The 19,070-nt window shown below is 36.4% G+C and overlaps 1 protein-coding gene across 1 annotated transcript in view; it reads left to right on the top strand.

The window, feature by feature from the left end:
• Nucleotides 1-19,070, top strand: part of efl1 (elongation factor like GTPase 1) — a 158,346-nt gene that overhangs the window by 11,561 nt on the left and 127,715 nt on the right. Inside the window, exons 9-12 of the mRNA XM_079802056.1 lie at nt 2,641-2,720; nt 4,697-4,833; nt 12,811-12,933; nt 16,307-16,406. Of these exons, the coding sequence (XP_079658182.1) occupies nt 2,641-2,720; nt 4,697-4,833; nt 12,811-12,933; nt 16,307-16,406 (440 nt within the window). The remainder of the gene's footprint in view (nt 1-2,640; nt 2,721-4,696; nt 4,834-12,810; nt 12,934-16,306; nt 16,407-19,070) is intronic.

Here is a 19,070-nt window from a genome sequence, read left to right as displayed (position 1 = left end):
AGATGCTCATTCAAGTTTATTTCGCGCTGTAACTGGTATTAAGGCGGAAGAGAAGATCAGTTAATGTGCGCTCCGCGCTGCCGCTTCTCTTGAGCTGAGCTGCGCCAGAGTGATCTCACGTAATTGGAAATCTGAGACTTTGTTTCATATCAGTAGTAACAAAGCACAAAGATTATTAAAATGTATGAGGCGCGCTACAATATTCAGTTCATTCATCAACTGAAAACAGGATGACTAATCGATTCTTGGGGTTTAAGAATCAATATCGGTTTGTAAAATTGAGAATCAATTAAAATCGAGCAATCTATATTTTTTTACCCAGCCCTTATATAATATACATTATTTTAATAAAAGGTTTATGTTGCAGTGCATTAAATTAGCCTGACGTCGTCATACTCAGATTCTAGTCAGAATATGAGTCTGATACTGCTCCATTGGGCTGTGATTATGAGGCGTGAGGCATAATCACAGAAAAGAAAATGCCTCTGCACTCAATTGGATAGACCTATAATCAATCAGAGCAACGGAGCGACGCATAGTTGTCAACAGAACTCAACTGCACGCACGCTCGAAGAAGTAGAAGAAGAAGATGAGTGTAAACGATATTTGCTGGTGTTGTAACAAAGAATTTAAGGATACACAGAGTACTTACCAACACAATCATCATTTTTGAGAGAAATAGTAAAGGTGAACGCAAATACGAACAAGTTCTCCGTTTAGGATTAGAACAAATTCAACCCAAGCGCCTTTGATGACGTGGATGATTACGTTACTGTTGATCATCTGCCCATCATCGTATAAAGCCCGGTCTGACAATTTCATTGGTCCGAACGGCTCTGGTTCGAGCATAGTTGCTCCACAACGGATCAAGTCCAGACCGAACTTCCCGACCTCAAATGTTGTGGGCGGGGCTAAATTCGGCTGGCTGGATTGGCTAGCATTAAAGACTTTTAAGCTGAAAATTTCACTATAGAGTGTTTGTTACATTACATACTTGGTTTGACCATCTCTGGAAATATTAAAGGGTTAGTTCACCCAAAAATGAAAATTCTGTCATTAATTACTCACCCTCATGTCGTTCGACACCCGTAAGACCTCCGTTCATATTCGGAACACAAATGAAGATATTTTAGTTGAAAGCTGATGGCTGAGAAAGGCTTCAGACAGGCCTCCATTGGCATTCAGTACATTTACACTTACAAGACCCATAAAAGGCACTTAAAACGTTGTTACAAAGTCTATCTCACCACAGTGACTCTACAATAATTTTACGATGCGACGACAATAGTTTTTGTGCGCAAAAAAAAATCAAAATAACACCTTTATCCAACTTGTTCTTGTCTTCCGTGTGTGCCTCCAAGACACCACTTCTGTGATAGACTTTTATATTTTGGAATTAAAATGAGTTAAAAATATTGAAATACTATTTATTCATTTTTTACTTTTTAAATTTTTTTTTTTGATAGAAGTCTCTTATGCTCACCGACTTGATCAAAAATACAGTAAAAACAGTAATATTGTAAAATATCATTTTATTTTATTATATTTCTATTTAAAAAATGTATTCCTGAGATGCAAAGCTGAATTTTCAGCAGCATTACTCCAGTCTTCAGTTTCACATGATCCTTCAGAAATCTTTCCAATTCGCTGATTTGCTGCTTAAGAAATATTTCTTATCAATGTTGAAAACTGTTCTGCTGCTTAATATTTCTTTTGGATACCGGGATCCATTTTTTTCAGGAGAAAGTTCAAAACAACAGCATTTATTTGAAACCGATATCTAAATGTCTTTACTGACACTTTTGTTCAATTTAATGTTTCCTTGCTGAATAAAAGTATTAATTTCTTTTAAATTAAAGTTAGAAAAACTACCATTGACTCTGATATAATGTTCACCATTGGACATTGTGATGTGATTGGGAGGAGTCTGGTTGACATAAAAGTCGGTTTAACTTATTGATCCACTTTCCTGTACTATATCCATATTTCTGAGCAGTGAGCACATTTTGTGTGTGTGTGTGTGTGTGTTTTATACACTTGATTTAAAAGATTTTGCAAAAAATATATATTTTAAAGCTCATTTATCCTTGACCCTGTATTTTGTGCATTGGTAATAAGAACACTCTTGTTGGAGATGTTTACAGTAATGCAGGACAAAGATCTCAATAATGAATCCTTTGAAAATCTATGCCTCAATCTGCAGTTACCAGATGATTGAGACCGCCAGCCGTACAATGCTCAGACAAAACAATGTCTTCAGCACAGACTGATCAGTCACTGCCATTATTCCACTCTGTCAGACAGATCTCATTCAGAGAGAGTTGGTTATGGAGGGCGGCGTGACCTCTAGACGTCAACATTGATTTGGCGGACTGACAGAGTCAAGCCTAACTTAAGCCTTTAAACTCAATTGAGCTCAGATGTTAGTTGAGTTTGACCCCATTCAGTCACATTAGAAGCTTTTTATTCTCTCTCCAAATCTTTAAAAAAAAAGGCAACTAATGAATCAGTGCAGCGCTGGGTCTCTTACACAGTGTCTTAGTTTGTGTATGCATTCTATTTTATATATAAATTATTCCTTCTATATACTGTCTTAACGGACCTCACACTCATCAACTCTTTCTCGTTTTGTCTTCACAGTCCAAAGGAAAGAAACCTCTGTTTGTGCAGCTTGTCCTAGATAACATCTGGAGTATGTATGATGCTGTGGTCACTAGAAGGTAACTTTCTGTATGAACTAATTTGTTTATACATATTACACGTAAAAATGACTTATCTGTCCACACTGGAAATGAAAATGCTGCGAGACGCAAAGTAATAAAAAAATCAGAGCAATATGACATTCAGTATTATAACTAAAATATAAAAAATAGTTTTCGATAATTGCAATAAAGCTGACATAAAATAAAATATAAATATTTGTGACCCATGCTGGCAAAATTTATGTTTTTCTCCGCTCGCTTCTCGGCGGCTCTTCACCTCAGCACAAGTTTGGTATTGTTGTAAAGCGCAGCATTCCACCTTTGTGCATATTCATAGCGAATTCTCTAAAACTGAAATGTGATTTTCAAACCTATGCTGATGTAAATTATCTTACTCGCACTGAGTGACAGATCCGAAGTGTGCGCGCAAAGTTGCCTCAGGCAGCGCGCAATCCTGATATACACATATACGCAGAATTGCAGTATTTCAAAATATCTGTATTCACGCAAACATTAACTGTTAAGTCTTAAATTAACCTTTAGTTAATATAGATGTGTAACATTGTTTAAGGTCCATGTTGTACAGTAGGTCTTAATATATAGGCTGTGTGTTTCATTAATGTTAATCAAACAATTGTGGTATCATGGGAAGAAAACTTGAATATATATTTTTCCTATAGATATTTGGTTTACTTTAACTTTAACTTGACTTTTCTCAAAATTGACTTTGCTGACTTCAAACAGGTGTAGCTCATTAATTTATTGTCTGATTCCAACAAATCATACAAATACAAATTTGTTTGATACAAATCCTTTGAACTAATTTTTGAAAATTTGCTCATTGCGACTCATTTAGCCAGCACGGGTCACATTTGACAAAAAAACTTTACTAAAATTAATATGAAAACAGATTTAAAATTTTAATATATACTATGGTAATGAATAATATTAAAATAACACTGATGGTATAAAATGGACCTTAGCAGTGCTAACATTTGTTAATGTACAATATTATTAAATTGAGGCAACGTTTTGTTTTTATGAATGCATTTTCTGAAACTAATTGTGCATAATTTATCAGTACACATTATTTATTTTTGTTTTATTTAAAATAAATATATTATATATACAGTGCCCACTAAGTTTTAGTACACACTAAACTGCTACTTTTTCCCCACATCAGTCTGCACTCCATACATCATAATGACAAAGCAAAAACAGATTTGATAACTGCAAATGTATAAAAAAATTCTGGGACACTTGAAATTTAGCTTGGGATCATTCCAATTTCGCTTGGATAATCGATATGTTACTACACTTCATGAATTGAAGTTAACCTATGACATATTCAATTGAATGGGCATGATTTGGAAAGGTTCACGCGCAGGAGCATATGGCCTCCATAATCCTTAATGGAAGAAGTTTGGAACAACCAGGGCTCTTCATAGAGCTGAACTGAGCTAGCGATGGAGAAGGGCCTTGATTAGAGTGTTGACCAGGAAGCTGATGGTCACTTTAGTTGAGCTCCAGGATCATATGGAGATGGGAGAAATTTACAGAAGGACAAACATCACTGCAACACTCCAATTATCTGGGCTTTATGGCAGAGTGGCCAGAATCATGCCTCACCTCAGTGAAAAGGCCACTTGGAATTTGTAAAAAGCACCTAAAGGACCCTCTCAGACTTTGAGAAACAATATTCTCTGGTCTGATGAACCTCAATTCCAAGCATCATGTATGGAGGAAACCGGGCTCATCACCTGCACAATACCATCCCAACAGTAAAGTGTTGTGGAAGCAGCATCATGCTGTGGGGGCTGGGGGACTCGTCACAAATCTGTTTTTTTGCTTTGTCATTATGGTGTATGGAGTATAGATTTATGTGTAAAGAGGTAATTTATAGTAGTTTAACATAAGGCAGCAGCAACATGACAAAATGTGAAAAAAGAAGGGGTAGCCTATATAATCTCACTTGACTATTTTCACATTTCCAGGGACAAAGAACAGGTGGAGAAGATGGTGACCTCACTGGGATTAAAAATCATGGCTCGTGACCTGAAACACTCGGACCCCAAAGTGCTCCTCAGTGCCATCTGTAGCCAGTGGCTTCCTGTGTCTCAAGCCGTGCTCTGTATCCTTTACCACACAAACACTGGCGCTTGTTGAAAAACACTACCATTCGAAAGTTTGAGGTCAGTAAGTTTTTAGTTTTTAATGTTTTTTAAATAAATCTCTTATGCTCACCAAGATTGCATTTATTAGAACTATTTTCTATTTGAATATATTTTTAAATGGAACTTATTCCTGTGATGCAAAGCTGAATTTTCAGCATCATTACTCCAGTCTTCAGTCACATCAGAAATCCTTCTAATATGCTGATTTGCTGCTGAACCTCACATTTTTGTGGAAACCTTGATGCATATTCTTTGATGAATAGACAGTTCAAAAGATCAGCATTTATTTGAAATAGAAACCATCTTTTATAACATTATAAAAGTCTTTAAAGGTCCCATGGCATGCAATTTTAATTTTATGAGGTTTTTTCAACATTTAAAATGAGTTCCCCTAGCCTGAATATTGTCCCCAAGTGGGTAGAAATTTTGATCGGTGTAAACTGAGTTCTGGTTGTCTTTCTCTGCCTTTGAGAAAATGACAGTCCAGATGAGCTGATCTTGAATTTTCCTGTTATGACATCATAACAGGAACAGTTACCTCCCTTTCCTCCGCCCAGAGAATTCGGCACACCCATACAAAAGCTATATTTGTCCTCGAGAGGTCATGGCTTGTGAACGAGTGAATGCTGGCAGTTTCCCAGTGTTTGGATGTACAAATGAAAACAGAAGTCTTTTTTCAGTTCCTTCTGATCTGTGATCAGTGATTTCTGATGTGTAGCTAATTATTCAAGTTCACACAGAACTTTATTATTCGTGCTGCGGCTTCTCTCTCTCCCGACAGAACTGTGTTTTCTATCTTGTGAGTCAGTGTTTTTGTACGTCCTCGTCGTGTCTATCTGTTCTGAAATGTGCATACAGTCGTGAGTTTCTACTCAACATCGGCAAAGTCACATCTTTAGAGAAAAACTTCACGCATGCCGAGGCTCGGGCTGCACTGACCAGTCGGCCTTCAACATCACCGACCCCCAGTACTGCATCTCCAGGGTTTTTCCTACATTGAAAATGTTTTGGCGGCCGCCATAACAATTTTTTGTCCTGCCAAAGCCTTATTTGATCAGTTATTGTGATTTATGATTGATGTAGTAGTTGACTGCTGCGCTTGCGTTAACTGAGTGACAGAGAGAACGATCAGAGAGCTCCTCCCCCGCTCGCACTCTCTCTGTCTTCAAAATAAGCATTCTTAGCTTTCTAATATTTCACATATTACGTTAATCAAAATCAAAAGGTTGGAAGACCGAATCCATGTTGCACATGTTCCATGTGGCGCTATCATAGGCTACGATGTTTTCCTTTAATTACCGCTGGGTGTGAATTGCGCTCAAAAAACGTTGACTCTTTTCTGACCAGCTGACATAAACCATACTTTCAATAAACGGGAAACAAATCCTATCCGGTTATGAAGTGTTTTCTGTGTGTTGACAAATATTTTGCGATGTTCAAACAGACAGGATTCGCACACAACGCATCTGCTAATGTCCGATTCGCGACCTAATGACTCCTTTGAACCGAATCATTTTAACGACTGGTTAGAACAACTGATCTGTCCAACACTGAACTAACAAATCAGTTTAATCATTTTCTCTGAACACATCTGAAATGAGAACACAAGTGTACTTACCCAATTTAGCAAGAGTGGGTGTAAGAGTTAATTTTAATTATCCACAGGCTTTCAGCTTATTTATGTTGACAATGTGTAGTAAAATAAATAGCCTATAAATCATTTAGTTTAGACTTTGTGAGGTGAACCCAGAACAAAGTTGTTATTGGCTAGCTGATAATTTTATGAAATTGTATATGGCAGAAAATTAGGCTCTTTGTTCTTTTTTTTTTTAATACTACTTTTTAATATTGATATGATTATATACCAAAACAATTATCTTTAAATAGTGTAAAAATGAGGACCTAAAACAAACATCAAGGTATCAAAATAAGATAAGCAAAAATTACAAACTTTCTTTGAATTAATTTAAAATTGATTGTCAGTATTGCGCTTGCAGATCACGTGGGTAGGGTACTTTTTTACTGTGTGTGTGTTTGTGTGTGTATGTGTATGGATGACCATGTCTGTCAGTCACCACCGAAGACCATTTTTGACCCAGGAAAATCCTGATCTCGCCCACAGCAGAGGCACCAAACGTGGCGTGAGATTAAGCAGATGGGGGGAAAGCGTGAGGGTCTCCCGGCTAGGCTAGCCAGATATCCCTACAATAAACTGGATTACATTCGATTACTACTGTTGTCTTTGTTTGCGCTGTGTACTCAATGTGCGTCACTGACGCTTTTCAAATGATAGGAAAATATCTAAAAATAATGCTACAATCAACACTTACTCGTAACTCGTTCATCTCGACAGCTGTAGTGGTACATTACATGTGTTACAAAGTTGGTAGAACAAGGAGGAAGACGGCTCGGCATGACTGGGACTCGTGTTTATTCAGAACTCTCAGATACAAACAAAATAAACTTGCGCTGACAGCGCTCTCGCAACTCAGTACAATATCACTTTGTTAGCAATCTCTCCGTCTCTGGTCCATTGATGTCCGGTCCGCGAACGAATCGTTCTTTTGAACCGGTTCTTTTTAGTGAACCAGTCGAACCAGTTCACCAAATCGGACTGAATAGTTCTAAACGGTTCTCGTCTCGAGTCAGCGCTGATCCATCATTTACTAAAGTTACTAACTTTCTGACATGAGTGACAGTCCCTCCGACTAGAAATAAACTAATAACCTGAAGTATATGCTGTAACTACAACAGTTCACTGAACTGAGACGTGTTGAGAGAACTGATGAGAAGTGACATCCGTCTCTCTGGCACAGCCTTGTGCCTCGTAGACCTTGTTAAACCACGCCCCCTCCGCTCATTTCAAATGCAAAGATGTCAGCCAATCACAACAGTGGGCGTTTTTACTGAAGTCTCACAGCAGACGCGCCCCTTGAAACAGGGCATTCAGCCAGAGGGCAAACATCAGTATAGAAAAAATGCCTTTTATTTCTAAATTATGACATTTATGTAAAAATCCACCTCAGAATACATCATAAAATAAAATAAAAAATCCATGCCATGGGACCTTTAATGTCACGTTTTAATGCAATTTAATGCATTTAGTATGCAGATGGACCTCTACAGCTGCTTAAAACGTCATTATTTTTGTATGGGGCCGCAAGTGGTGCCGAAACTTTAACTTTAAATCCTTTAAAGGAGGGAATACATTTGACATATAAACATAGGTTTAATCTCTTGATCTTGTATCTTGGAGTGACCACATGTCTGAATTTCAGAGTATAGTTTCTAGAAACGTACAACACACAGTCCTCTGCTAATTATACACAACCTCCAGTGACGTTAGCCACATAAGCACTAGGCAGTTGACTGGCGTTGTCCACCTCCTCAGCCGTCTCCCGTCCTGCCGTGATCTCACCAGCTGTATGGGAAGGAAACGTAGAACTGACCGTTATTAGACGGCTCCTTCTGCGCCAATATGGTTGACATGGGCACGCCTCGCAATTACTGTGGTGACAGGTGCTCGGAGTGACACATTACTGCGATTAACGCTTTTGGTAAAATGTCAGTTGTTTCCCTAAACATGTAATTGAGTGATTCTCAAAATACTTCACAAATGTGCAGTTTTGTCCTGCTTGACAGGTGTTTTGTTTGTGTGTGTTTTTTTTTTTGAGAATGGAAAGGAGTTGGAGCTTTACTAAGTTGGATTACTTTGAAACATACTTTTTTTTAAGCATTACAAATCTTTGCTTTTTAATAGTGAGAACTACTAGATATGTTAGATACACTTATTTATCATAAAATGAACCTACATAAGCATGAATAGTAGCTTGTTAACACCTCAGATGTGTTTACCCTTCCGTGAAAATGGTGAGTTTTGTTCTGTCTCACCTCACAAGTCTTCAAGGGGTTAGTTCACCCCAAAATTTAAATTCTATCTTTATTTCCAGTCTTACAAAAAATATTTTGTCTGGATCTTCCAATCCAAGACTTTTTTTTTAAACATTTATTTGAAGTATACTACTGTTTAAAGGTTTGGGATCAGTACAATTTTTGTTTTTGAAAGAGATGAATATTTTTCAGCAAGGACACATTAAATTGATCAAGAGACTGCAAAGATATTTATAATGTTAGAAGAAAGATTTGTTCCAAATATATGCTGTTTTTTTTTTTAGCTTTGCGTTCATCGAAAAATATGAAAAGATGATCACCGTTTCCACAAAAATATTAAGCAGCACAACTGAACTTCTGCACAACTTCTGAAAATTCTGCTTTGCCATCACAGGAACAAAATACATTTTAAAAACAGTTATTTTAAGTTCTAATAATATTTCACAATATTATGTTGTTTTTACTGTTGTTTTAATCAAATAAATTCAGCCTTGGTGACCATTAGAGAATATTTTCAAAAACATTAACATTAAAAACATTACTTACCTCATACTTTTGAACGGCAGTGTAAATTTATCAATTATTATCAATAATTGAAAAACCAATATTTGCAAATAATTTGGACAAAATTTGCAAACATGTTACCTATTCTAGTGGTATTAAAAATATATACAAAAAAGGCATGTGAAACATATTTATTTGGACCTCTCAAATTTTGCTGACAGAGCTGCAAGCCTCAAATAAACAAATTGGTTATATATTAAGGTCTCATTTGTTACCATTAGTTAATGCATTAACTAACATAAACTTACAATCTTTTAACATAAACTTACAATACATTTATTAACCTTTGTTATTTATGTTAAAGGGTACATAACACACACAGTTTCTGCCAATCTCATGTTAATATTGAGTACCTATAGAGTAGTATTGCATCCTTCATATCTCCGAAGAGTCTTTAGTTTTATCATATTTATCAAAGACCGATAAGCTGTACCGATTCTTTACGAAAACAGCCGAGATCGTGGAGGTGTGCAGTGGGCAGGGCTAAAGAGTCACGAGCACGCATACATACACACACACACACACAATACATCATGGCATTATCCCTAGATAACTTTCGATTCACTATACGTTCGTGTTGCTTACATTTGTATGCACTTACACACCGATTGCCAACAAAACACAGACATTTGATGCAGTTTCACTCACCGCCTGCGGTTTCAACTCGTGACCGGGAACAAACAAACACACTTGCAGAACTCTGTTGCTGCTCCGGAAAAACAAACTGCATCCACTGTTTCATTAATGCTGGATTATTTAGGAAGCTGAACATGGTTATCTTTCCCTCACAACCAAAAACACACTTCTTTGGTGACATTTGTTGATTTTGTTGTCTAAAAACAAAATGACATGCTCTGCCGACGGCTTCCATAACCCGAATGAAGCTCGTTGATGGGCTAGCTCTTGCTCTCACTCTGGTTTATGTGCGTACAAGCTCCTATCTGGGAGAAGTGCCCATACAGGGAATTCCGCCCTTTATGATGTCATACAGGGCCATACTCGGAAGAAAGCTTTCCGAAACTTATACAAATCCTGAAGGAGTGTATTTGGCACAGAAATACTCCGTCTTACGTCCAACTCGTTGTTTTTAATTTTGCCCATGTTTATCATAAGAATCCAACTCTTTAACAGTGTAAATAAGTCAGAATGCATGACATAGCATTAGAACCCCCCCCTTTAATAAAAATGTTCATGTTAGTTCACTGTGCATTAACTAATGGTAACATCAATTTGGATCTTAAAAATGTTGTTGTTGTGCTGTCCTCTGTATATGTTCTGTAACTTGACAGCCATGTAAACTCTTCCCTAACATCAAGGCTGAAGTCAATAAACCTGTGGACAAGGTCTTCAGAGTCTTGAGGTAAGGGAAGAGTTTACCTGGCTGTCAAGTAATATACAGTACACAACATTGGTGGTGGTTGAGGAGATTCCCCCTTCTATATGTAAAGCGCTTTGAGTGCCTAGAAAAGCGCTATATAAATGTAACAAATTAAATGTAACAAATTATTAATTAACATAAACAGAGGACAGCACAGTAATAAATGTTGAGATTGACTAAGATTAATAAATGCCGTAGAAGTATTGTAATTGTTAGTTTATGTTATCTAATATAGTTAACAAATGAAATCTTATTGTAAAGTGTTACCAATAAATTTAATATAAAAAGCATGTGATATTTACAGATACATCCTGAGGTTGACGTATAAAATTGTTTTGACGTTAAAGGTCCCATGGCATGAAATTTTCATTTTATGAGGTTTTTCAACATTAATATGAGTTCCCCTAGCCTGAATATTGTTCCCAAGTGGATAGAAATGTTGATCGGTGTAAAGCCGAGTTCTGGCTGTCTTTCTCTGCCTTTGAGAAAACGACAGGCCAGACTAGCCAATCCTGAAGTCTCCTGGTTTGACGTCCAAGCAGGAACGGTTACCTCCCTTTCCTCCGCCCAGAGAATTTGGCACGCCCATGCAAGCGCTCGAGAGATCATTGCTTGTGAACGAGTGAACGCTGGCAGTTTCTCAGTGTTTGGATGTACAAATGAAAACAGAAGTCTTTTTTCAGTTCCTTCTGATCTGTGATCAGTGATTTCTTATGTGTAGCTAATTATTTATTATTCGTCCACACGCTGCGGCTTCTCTCTCTCCAGACAGAACGGTGTTTTCGTGTTTTCTATCTTGTGAGTCAGTGTTTTTGTACGTCCTCGTCGCGTCTATCTGTTCTACAATGTGCATACAGTCGTTTCTGCTCATCATCAGCAGAGTAACATCTTTAGAGATAAACCTTACACACGCCGAGGCTCAACATCACCGACCCCCAGTACTGCATCTGGCCCACAGCGGAGGCACCAAACGCGGCGCGAGATTAAGCAGAAGGGGGGTACGTTAAGCGTGAGGATATCTGGGCTAGGCTAGCCAGCTATTCCCACAATAAACTGGATTACATTCGATTACTGCTGTTGTGTCTTTGTTTGCGCTGTGTACTCAATGCGCGTCACTGACGCTTTCCATATGATAGGAACATATCTAAAAATAATGGTATTATCAACACTTACTCATAACTCGTTCATCTCGACAGCTGTAATGGTACGTTGCATGTGTTACAAAGTTGGTAATAATGATGAAGACGGACTCGGCGTGACTGGGACTCGTGTTTATTCAGAACTCTCAGATACAAACACAATAAACTCGCGCTGACTGACAGCGCTCTCATAACTCAGTAGTTACTATAAATAACTTTGTTAGCAATCGCTGAGCTCAGTCTCTGGTACATTATTAATGTCCGGTTCGCGAACGACCTTTCTTTTGAACCGGTTCTTTTTAGTGAACCGAATCAGTTCACCAAATCGGACTGAATCATTCTAAACGGTTCGCGTCTCCAGTCAGCGCTGATCCATAATTTACTAAAGTTACTAACTTTCTGACATGAGTGACAGCCCCTCCGACTAGAAATAGACTAATAACCTGAAGTATATGCTGTAACTAAAACAGTTCACTGAACTGAGACTGACAGAACCGATGTGAAGTGAACTCCGGTCCATCCATCTCTCTGGCAGCAGCTCGTGCCTGCTCGTGCCTCGTAGACCTCGTTAAACCACGCCCCCTCCGCTCATATCAAATGCAAAGATGTCAGCCAATCACAACAGTGGGCGTTTTTACTGAAGTCTCACAGCAGACACGCCTCTTGTAACAGGGCCTTCAGCCACAGGGCAAACAGCAGTATAGAAAAAATGCCTTTTATTTCTAAATTATGACATTTTATGATGTAAAAATCATACTAACAATATAAGTACACCTCAGGAAACATTATAAAATAATAGAAAAATGCCATGCCATGGGACCTTTAAGCACCCCGTTTAAGCACCATCACTGACATTTGTTTTAAAAAAAATAACACACACACACACCTTTCAGGCCATATTTTGTTCCCTATTTGTGGAAAGTGCCAGTCGAATGTGTATTCACTTTAACTGTGTTACTCAGCAATGGTGTGTGAAAAGCTGCCCAGCCCAGCTGAGATCTCGGCTGAGAGAGTGGAAAAGCTGATGAGCGTGGGAGTGCGCCGGTTCGACTCTCTGCCCGAGAAAACACAGGAGCTAAAAAAAGGTGAGTGCGTGTTAACGGCTACAGCAGAGAACCTGTAAGCAGAGGATGTGATTCACACAGCAGACTCCATCTGTGGATACAGCGTTTTTTAAAACTCACACTCCTATTGCACGCATGTGCTCTTCACTCTCGAAACGGCACCCTCAGATCTTTTCTAGCACTTCCTGCTCTCTGGAAACTTCCTAGGTCTACAGCACCTGTCTGCGCACTGCTCTATGAACTGTATTTGGATGGAACAGCTCCACTTTTGGCTTGTGGCTTTTTTAAGCTGTACAATGGTTCAGTGGGATTTTGTTGCATTGCCTCTTCTTTGAAAGGCAATATTTCACCCAGAAATTAAAAGGCTGTCATCATTTACTTGCCCTAATGTCCTTCCAAAACCATATAATCTTCCTCCTTCTGTGGAATACTAAAGATGCTTGGCTGAATGTTCAAGTTGCTTTCCATCTTTATTTTTTTGCTGTCAATCGAATCTTGTGTATGCCATACGAATTTGTCACATCTGCCAACAGAAAGCGGCTTTATTTGAAATTGACTCCTGAGTGAGCCATGCTTCATACATTTTTGACAAAATCTCCACAAAAGTTTGCGAAATGCGACCACACCTCCTTAGAATACTCTGTCCTCATTTACTAATGTTCTTTCTGATATTTTTTTCTATACAAAAGAAGAAATTAAAGTCATTATTTGCTGAAAACATTCCATTTCACACAAATTGCTCACAAATTTCTTAGTGTACATTAATAATAATAGCGCAAATGCCTGTAAATTGACAAGCGCAAACCTTAGTAAATCACTTTGCATGATTCATTTAAACAAACATTTAATTGTTAATAACATATATAAACACCAATACGGGTTTCGGAAAAAACATTCAACAGAACATGCATTAATACAGCTTGTAAATTATATATCAAATGCCCTGGATAATAAAAAATTTGCTCTCTGTGTTTTTCTCGATTTAAGTAAAGCTTTTGATACTGTTTCACATGATATTTTGATTTCTAAGCTCAATAGATATGGAGTGGAGGGTACTGCCTTAGTTTGATTCCACAATTACTTTATTAATAGAGAACAATTTGTTTACCTCAATGGTTTCTTTTCTAAAACTTCTAAAATTTCATTTGGGGTTCCTCAGGGTTCTATTTTGGGTCCTTTATTGTTTCTAATTTATATTAATGATTTATTCCTTTGTTGTAATCATTTCCTACCCTTATTATTCGCTGATGACACCAATCTCATCGCAGTGCACGAGGATTTTGTCACCCTGTTCAAACATGTTAATGACGAGTAAAAAATATTATCAAATTGGTTTCGCACTAACAAGCTAATGCTCAATGTCAAAAAAAGTAATTTTATGATATTTCACAATATTAATAAATTCTATCCTAAAGAACATGCTTGTATAGAAATTGATGGAGCTCCAGTTATTCAAGTGGCTTCAACAAAATTTCTCGGTGTCCTGATTGATGAAGGTTTAACTTGGTCCAAACATGTTGATCTAGTTTGTACAAGATCCTCTAAAATGTTAAATATTCTAAGAATTGTTTTACCTTCAATTCACTCATCTGCTCATTTAACGCTTTACTATAGCTTTTTATTCCCCTTTATGAATTATTGCAACATTGTCTGGGGTGCTACTTTTCCCACGTATCTCGCAAGAATTTCAAAAATTCGGAAGAAGTTCTTGCGTATGATTTCCTACTCTTCTAAATATGCTCCTTCTGCACCTCTATTTATTAGATTCAAGATTCTTCCAATTGAGAAAGTCAATGTTTATTTATCATGCATATTTATTCATAAGTTTATTTACAAGAGAGAAGACCTTCCACCAACATTACAACACTTTTTTAGTTTTATTTCAGATACTCATATCCATCAAACAAGGCATAGAGAAATAAATCTTGTTTTACCGTTCTCTAGAACTTCAGGTCATAAAACTGACCTCAGTTTTAGGGGTCCTCAATTATGGAGTAAATTAAGTTTGTCCTTAAGATCTATGTCGTCTTTATTCGTCTTTAAAAAACAGTTGAAAGACCTTTTGATTTTACTATGACAGACTTTTGTTATAGTTTCCTGCAGTATTCTTCATATGATGCTCTTCACTTTTGATCCTCCTTTACCATCACCTTTCAACATCTGTAACTTTAAGTTAAAAGGATAATCAGGCTTCTGAAAATGTGTTTTTCACCCTTTTTTATTTTTATTCTACTTATTTGTCTGCGTGTCTTTTTTGTTTTTTCGTGTAAGTGGAGTGGAACTCTGTATAAACCCAATTGGGTTTCGTTCCACCCCTTGTACTGTATCCATTTGATATCCGTGCAGAACAAATAAATAAAAATAAATAAATAAAAAATTTGATTGATATCATCACCCTTTATTAAAATATTTTTTAAAATGTGTTAAATATTTTGTACGCATATTGCGTAGTTGTACTTGAGTCTTATTTGTGATAACGCAATGAAACATGGCAAATTGTGCAGACATAATTTTTGTCCAGGCTGTCAAAAAAGAAATTATGAACAAATGCAAAAAAAAAAGAGAGAACCAACGAAATATTAACAACCGATTATGTTGTAGTCAATGTATGCTTTTTCGTTCCGTTTTGCTAAGCATTTTTGTTTTGCATGGTAAAATAAAACCTGTAACTCTAGTTTGACTTTTTGCAAAATAATACCTTAACCTTAAGTTTAGTGTTTTGTTCTTCCCTCATAATTAAAATATTTAAAAATGTAAATCAAATATTTTCCTCATATTTTGATGGTTTATTAAAACAAAAATTCTCTCCAGACATCACCTTTGGCCACTACTTTGGTTCTGCTGAAGTCAAATTCAGCATCTGAGGAACCTTTAATGAAAATAACTTTTTTTTTTTTAAATCTACAAAGAACCAAATAGCTGCTCAAGAACCCCATACAGCTGAAAGTGGGTTCTTGATAAGTTTCTTTGTGAAATCTATAGTGCTGCATTGAAGAACCAGTAGTTTATTAACCGACTTTTGTAGCCGTCTGTGTTAAAAGTTGCCAGAGGGTGTTTGTTTTTCCAGCCTTCACACAATTGCGACAAGAGTTTGTGAAATAGCAGGATGCTTTTAATATCGTGTGGCCTCCGGCTGAGGTTTCTTTGAGCTCATGCATTAAAAAGCAAAGCGCTCCTCAATTCTGGCTTACGGATTGTAATATCACGCTTTAAAGTCATTTCTGATGGTGCTTGGGTGTGAAATTTAGTTTGATTTCGTATTCATATAAAAAGACCACACCGTGTCCCATCCATATTGGGTTCAAAGTCCGAATTGTACAATTACACTAGTGTTGCTAGCATCAAATATGACTGTCTTTTTAATCTGTTTGCTCTTTGTGTTTGTCTCCTGTAGCATTCATAGATTGTTCGGCTGATGAGAAGGCGCCTGTAATTGTCTTTGTGTCAAAGATGGTTGCCGTGGACTCCAAATCTCTGCCACAGAACAAACAGAGGTATTGAACTTACAGATGTGTGTTATTTTAATCGAATGTCTGTTTCCTATGTTGTGTGTGGTTTATTTTCAGATAGACGTTAGTTATAGAGAGATTTGGTACGGTTATGTATGTACTGTAGATGGCATGTGATCATAGTTTTGGAGACTTTCTGATCCTAAGACTGCAGTTCTCTCACTTTTTCATTGTGATGTGTATATAGGAATAGGGCCTATTTATCACCTCATATTTACACTTTTTAATTCCGATACTTAAGGCGAGACACTACAGGTGAAATAGGGAATTTTTTAAAATGAGAAGATATCACTGTGAAACTTCTCCAGTTTATTACTGGAATAAACATAGGAAAAAAATATATTACAAGTTTTGTGTAAATTACATTTCCAAAAACAAAATCAGGAAATTGGAAAGGACCAGGTTTAAAATTTGAAATTTGAAATGTGAACACAAAAGACATGATTTGAAAAGGTTAAATGGTCCTGAAAAAATAGTCACACTTGTATTTTTCGCAGTCAAAAATTACCACTTTGCAAATGTTTGGGAACTGAATTTCAGCTAGTGGAAACATTTGGTGCTGTGGTGAAGCAAAATCTTACTGAAAGATATCAACCTCAATTTTGGAACACAACTTGTTTAGATTTAGTAAAAAGTAAAACATGTTTTGGAAAATAAAAATTTCATACAATTTAAAAATATGATTTTTTTTCATAATAATCAACTTTTTTTTTGTATCACTTTTTTTTGTTTCACTTCAGCAGTAATCTACCAAGTGTATTCTTTAAAAAGAGACTAAACTTAAGTCTGTGCTCCAAAGCATTCAAGATTTTTGAATAACAGGTAATAAATGGATGATAACTATTCCATAAATATAATTTAGTACCATAAAATCCTCTAAAAATACAAAACATTAAATGAAAAAAATATTGAACTAAAATATAGCATGTAACAATGTATCATTAAAATAAATAATTTATAAATTTCTGGTGACATGACGTGCTTCTGTTGTAAAACATTGTTATATGTCAGTAACAGCTGTAACGATATCTTGTTGACAGTTGTTTTTATGCCGTTTAAAATACATTTATCAAAAATACTTTGTTACACATCCCTGCAAAATTTAAGCTGTCAATTCATTATAAATATTAGCTAGATTATGTTCACTACCTGTCTAGCAATGTGTGTTTATGCTGAAATATAACTAAATTATGATTTGTCTATCGAGTTCTTGCAAGGCTCATGCGATTTTAGGTACAGTATGTTTTGCGCTGGTATTTTCCTGTAAGAGAAGCACATGAATAACTGGATCTGTTAAAAAACTATTCACAAAACTATTATAATAACCAATTGGGGAGTTTTTTTGCTACATTGGCTACTGACAGGTGAATTGAGAACAAATCTTTGTTTTTTTTGTGTTTTTTTGAAAAAGTATATTGTTGCACATATGACAATAGGATTAGTTAGCTTTTTCTCTCGATATGTGTAGCAAGCGGTCTTGAAGGTTGTTTTGTCACACGCAGCATCATATACAAAATGAGCCTTTTTCTGTCTCCTCTCACGTAAACGTGAAGACACATTATTTTGTTTTTCATATTTTTGTTTTGGTGGCTTAATGTGAGGAACATTCCACATGTGTGTCTCCACATGGTGTTCTGGAGAAAAACAGCCTTTAGGCATCATAGATAAACGTCTGCTGGTAAATCTTCCACTGAGAAAAGAGTCAGGACAGATGTTTTCTTTTTTAGATGGTTTATAGGACTTTGATTTGAGTCATTCACATAATTTACATCAGCATGGATTAGACTATCATTCTGAATTAAACCGTGTCTGCTGCAACCATGTTGCAAAGTCTTTCATTTATTTGGATTTGCCCTGGGTGAGTGTTCATTTTGGACCCTGGCTTTACTGCACAACAAAGACAAAATGTAGTAACTACTGCACATGTTAAGACATATAATCAAATGTCTTGGACTTTGAAGAGAGCCTTTGTCTTAACTGTACTCTGATGCTCAGAATGTGAAAATTAATATAAAATAAATAAAACGTTTCTTAGCCCCAGTATTGGTGTAGTTACTGAGGGGTGCTTTTGCAGAGCAGTAGGACATTTAACCCTCTGGTGCTCTTCGTTAACTTTAGGGGTTGCATTGGTTGTCTTCCCGGTCATAAGTGACCGGACACCTAAAAATTAAACTTCCTCCACCCCAGTAAAACCAATGCAATTTATTTTTCTTCAATAATATTTTTTCTTTTTAATTTTGTATTTTGAGTGGATTTGATGGTATTTTTTAATATTTATGCAATAAGTATGGTCTATTTTTGCCATTGAAAAGTATACACAATTTTTTTTGGAATGTTTTTTATTATTGCAGTATTTAAGGTTAAAATAGAGACCAGGCCTTCAAAATACATTTTTTTGAAGGCAGATCAGCACCCTCTTTTGGAATGATTTGAGAAATCATGCAACCATGGGTGTCATAACTAGAGGTCTCTATGAAGAGGCTTGAGAATTCCCTAGTTCTGTTTTGAACACATTTAATGATTTTTTTTTGTTGATGGATTTGAATATATATTTAAAAAATCTCAAAGACTATTTATTATAAAGTTTTAGATTTTTTTTGTTAGAAATATAGATTTTTTTCTGTGAATTTGTGTTTTTGAAGATTTCCC

Source organism: Gobio gobio (genome assembly GCF_949357685.1).
Source record: "Gobio gobio genome assembly, chromosome: 2".
Taxonomy (NCBI): domain Eukaryota; kingdom Metazoa; phylum Chordata; class Actinopteri; order Cypriniformes; family Gobionidae; genus Gobio; species Gobio gobio.
Note: the sequence above shows the minus strand (reverse complement) of the source record. Positions and strands in the feature narration are given on the sequence as shown.